The following is a 14,964-nucleotide window of genomic DNA, read 5'->3' as shown; positions in this document are numbered from 1 at the left end:
CAGGCTCCCTACTGTGCAGAGAGCCTGAAGTGGGGCTCTATCCCAGGACCCTGAGATCATGACCTGAGCCTAAGGCAGATGTTTAACACACTGAGCCACCCAGGTGCCCCTGAGGAATTATTTCCAATTAAAGATTCTGTTTCCATGAACCATTAACAATTTCGTGTATTTGTTCAATTCTATCTAAAGAACTTCTGCATTATGCTTAAATCAAAGTTTAGTAAAATCCCTGAATTTACCTCCCTGAAATCTTAGGTCAAGTGGATTAATTTAGAAGAATAATCTAGTGGGCAAAGTAATCTGGATAAAAATCGCTTTCTGATGCTTAATTTAAGAAACTGTTATTTCTGGGGCGCCTGGGTGGCTCAGTGGGTTAAGCCGCTGCCTTCGGCTCAGGTCATGATCTCAGGGTCCTGGGATCGAGTCCCGCATCGGGCTCTCTGCTCAGCGGGGAGCCTGCTTCCTCCTCTCTCTCTCTGCCTGCCTCTCTGCCTACTTGTGATCTCTCTCTGTCAAATAAATAAATAAAATCTTTAAAAAAAAAAAAAAAAAAAAAAAAAAAAAAAGAAACTGTTATTTCTGGCTCTTAGAAGGTCATGGAAGAAGGGAATAATAGTCATAACCTTGTATAGGCCAAAGCCACTGAGGCCATTTGTCAGGCATCAACCTTCCCATCTGAGCACAGGAATGGTGAAAGCAGTCTTATATGAAAATTAAAGCCTTCTTCCCCAAAGGGGAGGAGGCCTGACCACCAGAAACTTCTTCCCATTTAGCTAGCATGTGTCAACATATTTTCAAACAGCTGGTACAATTTCAGGTCATAAGCCCAACTTCTGATAAGGGCCTAAGGTATAAGAGACCAAATAAGTTATCTTCCAATTGGAAGATGAAAGCTCAGACAGATGCCTACTGTTAGCAGCTCCCTGATGGGGAAGCCTGGTCTGACCTGAGCCAGGAGGAAGGTCACCGAGAACACATTTGTAGGAGACTTAGCTGAATACACCAGAGTAAGTACAATAAGTACCAATAAGTACCAACAGTGTAGTCACCCAAAAGGTGCCTCATTTGTTTTTCTACAACCTCTTCCCACTTCTTAGCCACCGGAGATTAACATTCTCACCCCAATTCCTGCTTTTGCAAGGCCCTTAAAAAGTATTTTTTGTAGCTGAAATGACAGTGAGCCTGGGGTGAGAAGCTGGTTAGGTCAGAAACAAGGCAGCGTCCAGCTGCATAGGCCAAGTCAGCTTATTTCTTCCTCTCTTTGCATGCCACTGCTTCCACAATCAGCTTTTCAGGAGAAAAGGAATACCAGAAATAACTCAATCTACCTGGGTCCACGCTCAGAAAGACGGAAGGACTTGGAAAAGTCCTCTCCCTTTCTCTTCTCTGCTTCTGTACAGAATGACCAGACTCATTAATTTGCATGCACAGAGATGGAAAAATGTAGTAATGACATTAGTTGGCAAGAGAAGTAGTTAGTGAAAAAAGCCATGGACTTCAGTGCCTTTGACTATAAAAAGTACAAAGGAAAAAAAAATGAAGAACTAAGTGGCGGTTTGGGAGAGAATTTTTGATCTCCTATTTCTTGGAAGATAATGGTTTATAAATGTGAGAACTTCAGGAGTCAAAGCACTCCAACCTTAATCCCAAGCATGTCACAGTAAGATCTAGGAGGCAGAATGAAGGTAGAAAAACAAATAATCTTTGTGGGCTCTAGCCCAGAAGCCCATTGAGCACTGGAGGCCTCTGGCACTTCACTCTCCCTGGGCACCATTCCCCTCCTCATTGTGGGTCTCCTCACCCACCTCTTCCCTGCCAAGTGTATAGTGTCTGTCAATTTTGTTGCAGTCAACTGTACAGTCTGCCTCTTGTTTCCCCCAGGTGGTTGGTGACCTACCGCCCCCAGAGATGAATCTACGAATCCTCTATGTGTCAGTCTTTCTCTGACAAAAAGCTGGGTTTCTCCTGCTTGTTTCTTCCTTTTCAGTCTGTGTGTTTTTCTCTTCACACCCCTGACCTACCTTCTTCAGTGTCATTCCTTCCCACGCCCTCCCTTTGGAACTGGCAAGCTTATCTCTCCATCTTGCAGGGCTGAGTTTCTCTCCACCGTCTGCCTCTGTCCTTCTGCTTGCCTATCTGACTTCCCCCATACAGGTCTCCTACTCCATGCCGGTGCTGGTCCCTTCCCTGCAGGTGCATCTGTCTGGGAGCAGCCACTGACATATACAGTTTGCATTTCTTTATCTTCTTGCATTATTACTGGGATTAAATGAGACTTCTTCCCTGGGATTTCAGTGTATAGGAAGGTATTTCCCCCCCCCCCGTACATACATTCCGCCCCCCCCCCAAGTCTGCGTGTTTTTCACCATACACAACGCTGGTGGGTAACACCTGTGCCCTGAAGTGTATGTACATTTACATAGTCACTCAATCCTGTGAGCGCCCTCCTTAGCAAGTTCACCTCTGTGAGTCTCTCCTGCTATTTACATCTCTACTATCATGAGTTCACCTACTTCCCAAGCTGTGTACTACTGTGTGCCTCCCTCTGTGGGTGCCTTTATGTAGGGGACTTTTCTGAAGACGAGTCTCTCCTCACTCAGCTTCATAAGCTCCCACTGAACCAGGTTTCACACCTTTCTTGGGGCTCTGCTTCCAAATCCGGCTTCCTTCTATGCATTTAAAGTACCTGGCACTAGTGGGAGCTCAACAGATGTTAATTCTGTTCTCCAATTTTATCTGAGTAACTATGTGAGTCTGCGTCTGGGTGTCCTTCTGGCCTTCTGTGCCTGTTTCAGTTAACTGAAGCATGCTTCCTTGGTATGGACTGGACTGGGCTATTTGTCAGTACGCCCTGTAGATTCTACATCCCTCCAACTGTCCCTCCTCTCTGAGTAAATGTTACCCGTCTCTCATATGATATATTCCTCCCTTTCTACATCCACACGCTGCACGTCAGCAAACGGCTTCCCCGTGAACCCTGGGTTATGGCGTGTGCTCTCTGTCTCCCCACCCCCGACTTTTTAATTTTTAATTTTTTCCCCCCCAACGAGGGGGAAAAACCCAGCGTTTCTGGGTTTGTTCTCCAATTGCGGCATGTGTGCGTCTGTACGAGTCTTAGCTGTACTTGAGTTGTTTGTGTGTATACACGGGTGTCTCTTCGGAACGGGGTGCGGGACGGGCGGTGGGGGGGCGGCTCTGCCCTGGACGCGGTGTATCTTCCTCCATCCTTACCCTCGATCCATGTCCCTATCGTCGGGAGTCAGCCCGAGACACACAGCGCGTCTCTTGAGTACGAGGAGCCTCCGCGAACCTTTCTCTTGCTCCCGGGTGAGCTCTGGGGTGTGTGCCTTCCCCGTTTACTGTGTTGGTCCCTCTCCGAGAAGGCGAAGCGCCAGTGTTCCCGAATTTCTGGGAGCGCAAGGTGTGTCCCCCTACTTTACGTACACGGAGCGTCGTGTCCCAGCCTTCGCAAGTACACGGTGTGCACCCCCCCACGCGGTGTACCTGGCTCCCCAAGTCCTTGCGAGTACAACGTGTGTCCTACCGCCATACGCGGAGCTGCTGTGTCCGAGTCCCTGCCGATCCGCGGTGGCTATGTGTTACCTCCCAACCGCGGATGGCTCATGCCCTCGGTACTCAGCATTCGTTACTGGTACGCTGCACCCGCTCCTCCTCCCCCGTCACGGACAGCGCAGTCATCTCAATTTTGTCTCCAGTGCTCCCCTCCCTCCCTGGGACAGAAAACGCCAGGAAACCCGCGGGCGCCGTCGGAAAGTCCCGCAGCGGCGGCGCAGCCCAAGTCGGGCTGCGGCTGCCTCGGCCCTGCCGCCAGGGGCCGCCCGCCTGTCCGCCTCCCAACACCCCGGCGCCCGGCCGATCCGGGACGGCAGCGTCAGCAACCCTGCCCGGCCCTGCCCAGCTTAGCCTAGCCGCCGCGGACGCGGACGGCAGCTGAGGCGAGCCACTGCTCCGTGGCCCCGCGCCGGCTGTCCCGAGCCCCGGGGGGCGCCACCGGGAGGCGACGAGCGCTCCCTCCGTCTCTCAGCCCTGCGGGTTGTCCGGCTGGCCCGCTCACCTTGTGGCTCTGGTAAGTCTCGAGCGCCCGGATCGCCGTCTCGGTGAGCTTCACATGCAGTACGGTGATGTTGTCTTGTCCCAGCCGCCCGCACGACAGCCCGTAGCGCTGCTCCTCCCGCAGACCCGCCGCCCCCCCTGCCGCCATCTTAAACTCCCCGGGGTGCCGACGCCGACGCCGCTCGGGCTCTAGCCTCCACTGCGGCCGCGGCTGCTTGGGCTTCTGCAGCCACCGCCACAGCTACGGCCATCCCGCTGCTGACGTACTGTCATATACTGCGCGCAGCCAGACCTCGGGCTGCCACCGCCGCCACCCGCCCCACCCTCTGGTCCCGCGCCCCGCCCCGGCCTCGTCTCATTGGCTTCGTTCTCCCTCGGCACCGCCTTCATTGGACGCCCTCCACTCTCACGGGGGCGGGGCCCAAAGTCGCTGGAGTTTTGCTCCCGGGACGGGACGTCCGAGGTGGGAGGCTGACGTCGAAGTGACGCGCCAATTTAATCACATCTTACGTCACGTTTGGTCGTCTTGGTTCGTCGACCGCGATTGGTCAGGCTAGCTTGGGGGAATCCCTTGCTAAATGGGTGTCCAGGTTACCTGGCCGGCTTACCTGGAGTCGGAGCCCCGCCCCTTGGGGGAGAGTAGGGGAGTGTCCGCAGAGTAGGGAATCTCTCCCCCTCACCACTCCCCGTGGTCCTTGAAGTGGAGGACCTCCCACCCAAAAGTGTGACCAAGTAAGGACTTCGTTCCCCGACGGTTGCGGAAGCTTGTGGGACCCTTCGTCATTTCACCCTAACCTTGAAATTAGTGAGTCGACCCTACTAGACTTTAGGAGTTGGCTGGAATATGGGGGAGCATTTTAAATACAACGTTATGCCTAAGGCTTACGTGCCTTTGCTGTGGTGGGCACAGTACTATAGGAAATTGAGCTCGTAGGTCTTTTTCATGCCTGGTTCTGATCCTGGAGGAACATATCCTGTCTCTCTGGAGCTCGCTAATCGGGAGCATCTCCCTTTCAAAGGAGCATTTAAGAGAACTGGGATTTGACCTAGATCAAAAGAAACATTTACACCTGTCATTCTTTGGTTCTGTTTGATCTCTGCTCATTTTATTTGACATGGATGTGGGAAAACCTAGATAGGGCTTAAACTACTGGGGGCTAAGTAGAGGAGATGGGGGTGTGAGTGTGTGCGGAGGCCGGGCATACTTTCCATTCCTCGCGATGCTCGGTGTGTAGGCGTGGCTAAAGTAGAGAGCCTAATCAAGAGCCCTCTTCAGGCTGCGTTTGGGTAGACTGACAGGCTTCCTGTCCGGGAGGATGAATTAACAGGGATTCAAAACACCAGATAAAAACAAACCATTGGAAGGATCGAAACCGTTAAAAGGCAGTGTAAAAAATCTACTTAAAAAATTGAGACGCTTGTTCTTTCCTTCAGATTGAAAACCTTGTTGCGTTTTATAGGCATTCCCTGGAGAAATTGAAAGGCATTTAAGCGGTATTTCCCATGCTTTTAAATTGGATAGGGCTGTGATTTTCCCCAAAGGTCCAAGTGAAGTTTTTCATGATTCATCCCACCCCCCAAGTCCCCAATTCCTTCCCCAGCCTAAAGGTTACATTGCCTCTTGATTCAGACCCGCAAGCATTGAATGTGTCTAATATGAATTATAGAACTAATTCTCTTTCCATAGAGTATGGGTTAAGTGAAAACATCTGTATTAACTGTTGGTTACATCACAGGAGAGCATTTTAAAAATTGACTTAATTTCAATCCACTAGAACTTGCTAGTTGTTAAGACCTGTTTAACACTTACTAAGTCAGTTTACTAAAGTGTAAATATCTTGAATTCATTGAATAGAGAATAAAGAAATTAAGGAAATCACAAAAAATAATTTCATACGTAATTATTCTTTTCTCCTGTGTGCTTTAATAGACAAGGACTGATTTGCTGACCACATATCTAAAACCTTAATGTTGGGGGGAGTGGGGGGTGGGGAGGAGTCTGACCAGAACAAATAGAACCTGTATCTCACTACTTTTCCTGTGAAAGTGGGTAAATTCCAGCCCACATGTCATGTTGGTCTCCTGTTACTCAGAACCTCTGATGACAACAAGGGGTGGGAGAAGATCAAGGGTGATTTTCACTGTACTTTTCAAATGTCTGACCTGCAGCATCTAGTAGTAATTGATTTTCTTTTCTCAGTTGTGATGGGAAAATTTTTCTCATGTCCTATTTTAATGGGTAACATCATCTTTCACTGGGCAATAGCTTATTATAGTGACTTATTGTTTGTTTATATTTTTTTCCCTTTTGAGTTTTTCAACTAAGAAAGGAAGCAATGATCATGTACAAAGTAATACAGTAATTTAGTATTTTGTCTCTTCATTGCATAATTCACATTATGCCTGCCTGAATCAGATGCCCATCTTATCAGGGTAATTATTACCTTATCAGGATAATTTGTTTGGAGGGGTCTGATGAAAGTTGCTCCTTGGGATATTTTCCAGTTTATATATGACACAGTTTATTTTCTGTATTCATTCATAGTAAATAATTAACAAATAAACTGAATTTATTGAATTCCTATTTAGTGTAAAATGCTGTGGAGAATTTAAAAATTAAACTACATAGTTTCTTATTTAAGGAATTTTCTGTTTAAATATGGCTAGTGAACTGATGCACTCCAAGCAAAACAATTAGAGAATTAGAAAATGCTAGTTTGGGTGGTGGTGGTGAGTAGCTCAAAAATTTTAAAGGAAGGAGAAGTCTGGAAAGGCTTTGTAGAGGCAGTGAAACTTGAAGGATAAGTAGAGATGGTATAGATGGGAAGAGGCCAACTGAAAATGATCATTCTAGCTGAACACATTCATTTTATGAGACATTCATTTAAAAACAACCTGTCTAACCTATTACAACCAGGAGAGGTAGGTTTCAATCAGTTCTTTTAGTCACTATATGCATTAAATATCTCTTTGAAATTAATAACTGAGAAGAAATATATCTTACATGATAATTCATGATAATTCAGTGCAAGGAAAAAGCCAAATAGAAGTAAACTGATGTAGGGTCCTGCTCCATTTATGATAGCTAGTGTAAAAAATGGGCAAAGGACTGTTAATATCAGAGTCTTTGCTGATTTTCAAATTCTGGCCATCCTCATTTCTGGTTGCCATGTATTTAATGACTATTTTTCACTTCTCCTTTGGAGCTGAGCTCAATAATCGTTCAGATGCCTTCAGGGGCTGTGAATTCCCAAAATAAATGGAGTGGGCCACAGGGACTGAAGGTGCTGGACTGGGGTAAGCTGGCAGTGTCTAAAGTGTTTAGCAGTTTCCTGGTCCAGCTGATTGTTGCAAGGTAAACATGCAGGAGCCCAATGTGTCCAGTCTTCTATTTTTTAAAGAAAGCTGGAAATCACAGATTTTTATGTGAGCTTTCTGATTTTTACTTTTGGCACCTACCTGAAATTTGCCATAAATGTTTTGTGCACATTAAAAAAATTCTTTGGACCTGAGTTAACCCACTGCTTTCTTGTTTTCAGCCTCTGCTTTAGTGACTTCCAGTGCACAAGGCCATTCTGTCTTAAACCTGTTGTAGTAGTTTTGTGAGTTTTTTTTTAAAGCTACCTGTAAAAAATTCCTACTAATGTCTCAATGCATTGGCTTCTATTAGAAAAAGAGAACACAGAACCTTATAGAGTTACAGCAGAGGAACTTTGTGGGAGTTCTTTTTCCATGTGGAAATTCTTCGTTCTTGGAATTCTCTCTTCCTGATGCCTCTTGTCCTCACTGGGTTTGACCTTGTACCATTATACTTCCAGTTCTGTACAAAAAATCTCCTCCTTTCCTTAGACTCTAATGAAGTGGGAGCTTAATGGTTTTAAATTCACTAAATGTTTATAGAGAATAAAAGTACAATACATATAAGAAGGACATAAATATTTGTTGCCTAAACACAGATTTTAAGCTAAACAATTATTATATTGCATGTGATTATTTTTTACTCCACTCCATTTAAGTGTAAGAAATACCTCATTGTGTAACTTACTATCATAATTATCATTTTTGCCACGTCTGGCGCTGAGCTCCCTATCTCACTGTGTGGTGGAACAATAAATCCACAGGTTTACAAAGGTCCCAGGATATATGGTGAAGACTGGTTTATGTTCATCACTGCTGGATAATCCATTGAAAGCTCAAGAATTTCCCCTTAGGAACATTTTGTGATTGGGTGTAATCTAGATGGAAGCAACCAGATGACCTGAATTGAAACTGGGCTTATGTGAAAAACATACTGGTTTTATTTAGATTGGGTATTTGGCAGTGGGGTTGACAATGGTACTGATGGAGATTATGTGAATGAGGCTGAAACTCCTTAAGTACTGCTTGGCGCAAAACATATATGGTGATAGTCCACATGATTTCCTAGAAGGTATAGCATCTGGGAACTTCACTGAGACTGGCAGCTTTGGGTACCAGGTCTAGCCTCCCTTTCCAGGTATGTACTTTATAGGGGAGCTGTAAGGACAGTGGACTTGATTGGCTCTCTTCCTGGAATTGGCAGTCTCTGCCCTTCCTAATCCTGGGGGAAGATATACCAGCTCTAGACTTCCACCTCTGCACTCTCTTAGTCTCTAAAATCTTTTCTTCCTCTTAGGACAGTCTTATTCTTTTCAAAAATTGTGATATGGGAGCAAGGAAAGTACCCCAACCCACACTTTGATTCTCCCATCCAGTTCAGATACCTTCTTTACTCTTGGTGTGGAGCTGAGTAGAGAAGGCTAGGTAGGCAGAGTTGTCACTTACTCTTTCAGATGTATCAAAAACACAACTCTGGCTTTCTAAAATGGTGATACTCAGTATTTACTAACACCTCTTTGCCTTTCTTTCCTTCTTTGTTGCTTGCCTTTCCCTCCTGGAAGACCAATCTCAAGAAAGTTGTACATTCTTTAGAAGGGAAAGACTCAGGTTGAATTCTCCTGTACACCAAGAAAGTTCTCTCCTTCTATACTGATTGAGAAAAATGTCCTGTCCATAGAATTGCACACTATAGTGACCAAAATGTCCCTTTCTTGCACATAATTATTTTTATAATTAAAAATATATATAGTATATAATATATGTACTATATTATTATATCATATATATTATATAATATATAATACATATAATAATTATTTTTATGGCTTTTCAGTGCAATGCAAGGTACCCTGAAAGGTATCAGATAAGCTTTGAGAGGGGGAAGAGTACTAATGGTGACCTCCGTGTTGTTTTGTACTAAAAAAGAACACAAGTATATCTGAATAAACTGAGGCGGTAGAAGACCAGAGGAGACAAAATACCTCTTCAGCTTTCCACTTTTAAACATGCTAATAGTGAGCCAAGTGTCATCAACATTAAGAATGATATTAATAATAATAGTTTCTTCTTTAAAATAAAAAAATAAAAAAAGATTTTATTTTTAAGTCATTTCTACACCCAACATGCAGCTTAAATTCACAACCCCAATATCAAGAGCTGCACTCTCCAATGACTGAACCAGCCAGGTGCCCCAATAATAACTTATTCCTGATGAAACTTTGCAGCTTAAAAACAACAAAGATACATTGTCTCTTGACTTTTTTTTCTTCTTTGTGAGGTAGCCATTGTTTTGAGGTAACTGAGATTCTCAGAGACTGTGTCTCACCCAGTTGGTAAATGACAGGGCTTGTCCAAATCTAGCACTATCTTTGAACATAGCTCTAATGTCTGAGGAATTATACAATAAAGTCAATGAAGAGAAAATGAGGGGGCATCTCGGTGGCTCTGTCTCTTGAGCCTCTGACTCTTGATTTTTATCTCAGATCATGGTCTTATGGTCATGAGATTGAGTGCCAAACCATGCTCACTTCAGAGTCTGTTTGGGATTCTCTCTCCCTCCCCCTCTGCCTTATCCCCACTCATTCTCTCTCTTTCTAAAATAAATAAATAAAATATTAAAAAATTAAAAAAAATAAAGAGAAAATTATTGGTTCTGCCATTTTGAGATGCTTGGGGGTTGGTTTTGTTGTTGATCTTGAAAGTAAGACTAAGTCATTTGCATCTCCCTCCTCCCCCCAAAAAAAATCAAACATCCTATTAAATATAAGATGGAAAATAAAATGATCAGTTCACCTTTGGTTTATTATAGCTAGCATATTGACTTCACTGAGATTTATGAAAGCTACTTTTATGTCAGCATAGATAATTTGTGATATTTTGGAACCATTGGTGTAACAAATATGCATAGTATATGGATGCCCATTTGAAAATGCTCATATTATCATTTTAAATGTTAAGGATTTACAGTTGTTATCTTTGCTTTTATTGCGTGTTATTCCTATCTATGATTTATTTGATAATGAGTCTCTGTTGAAAAGCACAATCCCCAATAACATCACTGTTCCTATGGGAAAATGATACTTTATGACCCAGTTTCTAGAACATATTATGGCAAAAAGTATAAAATAAATGTATCACCACCCATGTGAACACAGAAGGCTTTTGTATTTCTACTTACAGAATTAGAATTGCAGCTGCCTTGATTCCATTTTGTTTTCAATCAAGTGTCATATTTTTCATCTTTGATCTTTTGATCTCTTAGGGCCTACTGTTTTGGGAGCTTTCACCTTTGTGTTGGATTTTGGAAATTTAAGAGTCAACAGTACACTTATAGGTCATATTTACAGAATTAGAAACAAAGCAGTATAGTCTAATATAGAATGATATGATATGAGGATAAGGGGTATTAGATGAGAAGTACCATACAGGCACTAATTCAGTGGTATATGAAGTTCTGAATTGCTAGAACATATTTAGGTCAGAGTGTTGGGAAGAGCTTCATGGGAGAGTTAGCTCTGGGACATCAAAGATTTGTAGCTATGATAATGAGAGTTTTGGAACATTCTAAATATAGGGATCCTAAGAGTACTGGTTTGCTATCGCAAGATGTTTTGGCAAAAGACCGTAATCTGGTTTAACTGGCATATGGGGCATAAGAAGGTGGTTGTAACAGAGATAGAAGGACAGGTCAAAGATTGTGAAGAGATCTTTCAATATTGGATTAAGAAGTACGGCCTTTTATTTGTGAGCAAGGGGGAAACTTGGAGGCTTCTGACCAGGAAGTGACATACACTAATTCACATGTTAGGATTATCTAGATGATAGCAGTATGGGTAATAGATTGGAATGGGGGAATACCAGAAAGAGGAAGCTGAATTTGGAGGTGAAAGCTAATGAAGCCTGTGCTAGCCTATTGACAATGGGAACAGAGAAGAGGAGGAGGTTATGAAAGACCCTCTGAAGGCAGAATTGACTGATTTGACAGCTTTATTTGGGTATGAGAGGTGACTGAGCATGAGGATCCAAAAATAAGTACTAGCTTAAAGTTTGTTTGCTCCAATATAGTTATTGATATAAAAAGACATGAGGAAACCAAAAGGAGGAGCTGGTTTAGGTTAGAGTTAGTAGTATAACACACAAGTGAAAATGTTCAAGCATTTGGAAATGTGGGCCTTAGGTTTCAGATTCAATCCCATTGAAATAATTGTAGGAATCATAGAACTGGACAAGTTTTCTGAGGGAGGTTTTGAGGAAAGAGGAGGAGAAGGGAAAGAACTAGGGAGTATACCCAAACCACACCCACCACAAGGGCTATACAACTCTTTCCCATTGAGAATCATGGCTGGATTATTTTATACCTGAGCTATGTATGTATCCCTATATATATTTCCAAGACTTTCCTAATGGTAACATCATTCTTGGTCACTTGCCTTTAAATGTATTTTGGAGTGGGAGAAAAAGGGGGTGGAAAATTAACAGTTGTTTCTTAGGTATTGCATTTATTCAGTGTACACCCATGAAGATGTATTGACCTTGGACATTTTATCTATTAGATATGTTATGACAGAAAGTAGGTGTCGCAGGCAATAATGGGGGAGCCTGATGGCACTTTGATGTGAAATGTACAGGAAACACAAGATTATTAGGGAGAGGATAGGCAGGGAGACTAGTGATCAGAGGTGATTCTATATTTTGGAAATAATGAACAGTGTGAAGGTAAAGTGATAATGTACACAAAGAATTTAGTAAGAGATCATTGCTGGTGGTAGTAGCCACATCCTAGTTGAATAAATTTCACTGGATATATACATTGGTATTTAAAGTGATAATGCCCCCCTTTAAGTTGTAGCAAATTAATTTTATTTTTAAAGATTTTATTTATTTATTTGACGGAGAGAGATCACAAGTAGGCAGAGAGGCAGGCAGAGAGAGAGAGAGAGAGAGAGAGAGAAGCAGGCTCCCTGCTGAGCAGAAAGCCCCATGCGGGGCTCGATCCCAGGACCCCGAGACCATGACCCGAGCCGAAGGCAGAGGCTTAACCCACTGAGCCACCCAGGTGCCCTGAAAATTAATTTTTTAAAAATATTTTATTTATTATTTGAGAGAGAGAGAATGAGAGAGAAAGAGAGAACATCAGAGGGAGGAAGGTCAAAGGGAGAAGCAGACTCCCTGCAGAGCAGGGAGCACAATATGGGACTCCATCCTGGGACTCCATCCTGGGACTCCGGGATCATGACCTGAGCCAAAGGCAGTTGTTTAACCAACTGAGCCACCCAGGCATCCCATAGCAAATTAATTTTCATGATAATTTAATACCAGAAATGTTTTTGGTTTATGTTTGTGATCTTGAAAGCAGGGCAATTAAAACTGAGAATAAGGTGAGTTGCTCTCTGTTTCTGAAGCTCTCCTTCTAATTTCTACTTTGAATAAATCCCTTTTCTTTAGTGTAAAGTAATTTTAGGTGATTTAAATACTCTGGTTATTTGAATTGTGATTTCTCTTCAATATAGCTCAACTGAGCCAACATAAAAAGTTGTAAAAAGTATAAGGTATGATATGATTTACCTGCCAAAGAGTATTAGTCTCTAACAGAGATATTCACATTTCTTAAAAACAAGAACTATCCAGAATGTTAATGTTTCTATAACTCTGACTCCTGGCGAAAATACTGGTACTGGAGTCAGCGGACTGTTTTAAACTTCAATAGTACAGAAAGCCAAGCAGCATGATTTAGCTTTGTCAAATGTTGACAAATTGTGCATGGAAGAAGATGTCTGTCCTATGTAATATTGATTTGATCAGTATCATTGCCTGAATTTTTTTTATGTTCCTGAATCTTTAAAAACAAAAGTTTTTATTTTGTTATTTTAAAGTTAACTTTTTAAAAACATACTCACTGTAAGCATGTATGTTTGAACAGATCTATTGATGTTATTTTTGAACATTTGTCCAAATAGAAACATGCCATTAGAAATTTACTTTACAAAAAGAAAATTTGGGTGCATCTGGGTGGCTCAGTTAAGCATCTGTGTTCTACTCAGGTCATGATCTTGGGGCTGGGATGGAGCCCCACATTGGGGTCCCTGCGTGGTAAGAAGTCTGTGATCCCTCTCAACTCTGTGTGCTCTCTCCCTTGCTCTCAAAACAAAACAACCCCCCTCCAAAAAACAAAAAACAACAAAAAAGACAAAACTTAAAAAAAATGGAAAATTCAAAGATCTTTTTGGTTTGCAATGACAATAATCCCTGAAAATTTACAGTAAAATATTCGTGTTAATTCAGAATAAAATCTTTAAAATTCATTTTAACTTACATACGGTAAAATTTATTCTTTTTGTTTTATACATTTGACAAATTATGGTAGTTCTGTCCCCCCGAAAACTCCTTCCTACCTTCTCCTTGACTCTTTTTTTAATTTTATTTTTTAGTTAAAAATTTTTTTTGTAGGTTTTATTTGTCAGAGAGAGAGAGAGCACAAGCAGGAGGAGCTGCAGACAAGAGGAGAAGCAGACTTCCATCCGAGCAAAGGACCTGATGTAAAACTTGATCCCAGGATCCTGGGATCATGAGATAAGCTGAAGGCAGACACTTAACTGAGCCATCCTGGGTTCCCTCTCCTTGGCTCTTAACTTCTAACAACCACTGATGTGGTCTCTATCCCTGTGGGTTTTACTTCTCTAGAATAGCATATAATTGTAATCATACAGATGCAACCTTTTCAGTGCGGCTTATTTTACTTAGCATAATACATTTGAGAGTCATCTGTGTTGTTGTGTGTATCTGTAGTTCCTTCCTTTTTACTGCTGAATGATGTTTCATTGTATGGATGCTCCACAGTGTCCTTAGCCACCAGCTGAAGAACATCTGCATTGGGTCCAGTTTTTTGGTGATTCTGAGTAAAGCTGCTGTAAACCTTTACAAATGGTTTTTATGTCAACATCAGTCTTATTTCTCTTGGGCAAATACCTAAGAGTGGAATTAACTGCCTATAGGGAGTGTACATTTAATGTCATAATAAACTACCAAACTATTTTCCTAGAGTGTCAGTACCATTTTGCATTTGAGTGTTCAGGTTTCTCTGCATACTAACCCACACTTCATGTTGTTAGTCTTTTTGTTTTTAATTTTAGTCATTCTACAGGGTGCATATTAGTACCACATTATGGTTTAATTTAAATTTCCCTAATGACTAATAACATAGAGTATCTTATTATGTGCTTATTTGCCATCCTCATATCTTCTTTGCTGAATTGTCTTTTCAAATCTTTTGTCCATTTAAAAAAATCTGGTCATTTTCATATTGTTGAGGTTTGAAAATTTCTTATATAATCTGGATGTAAGTTCTTTGTCAGATATGTGATTTGCAAATGTTTTGCTCCACTTTGTGGAATATTTTAAATTCTGTTATAGTGTCTTATGCAGAGAAAGGTATGTCTTTTTATAGGGCAAAAAACCATTTTTAATACTGACAGATTCCAGTTTATCAATTTCTTACAGATAGTGCTTGTGGTGTTATATCTAAGAACTCTGCCT

General features: G+C 42.2%; 1 protein-coding gene and 1 long non-coding RNA gene across 2 annotated transcripts in view; one reads left to right on the top strand and one right to left on the bottom strand.

The window, feature by feature from the left end:
* ELL2 (elongation factor for RNA polymerase II 2) overlaps window positions 1-4,415 on the bottom strand; it is a 71,336-nt gene extending 66,921 nt beyond the window's left edge. Inside the window, exon 1 of the mRNA XM_032335705.1 lies at window positions 4,076-4,415. Within this exon, the coding sequence (XP_032191596.1) occupies window positions 4,076-4,222 (147 nt within the window). The 5' untranslated portion in view covers window positions 4,223-4,415. The remainder of the gene's footprint in view (window positions 1-4,075) is intronic.
* The window catches only part of LOC116586117, a 282,787-nt gene that overhangs the window by 124,921 nt on the left and 142,902 nt on the right, over window positions 1-14,964 (top strand). The gene's annotated exons all lie outside the window — the stretch shown is intronic.

Source organism: Mustela erminea, chromosome 3, assembly GCF_009829155.1.
Source record: "Mustela erminea isolate mMusErm1 chromosome 3, mMusErm1.Pri, whole genome shotgun sequence".
In the NCBI taxonomy this organism is placed as follows: domain Eukaryota; kingdom Metazoa; phylum Chordata; class Mammalia; order Carnivora; family Mustelidae; genus Mustela; species Mustela erminea.
This window is presented reverse-complemented; position numbering and strand designations above follow the sequence as displayed.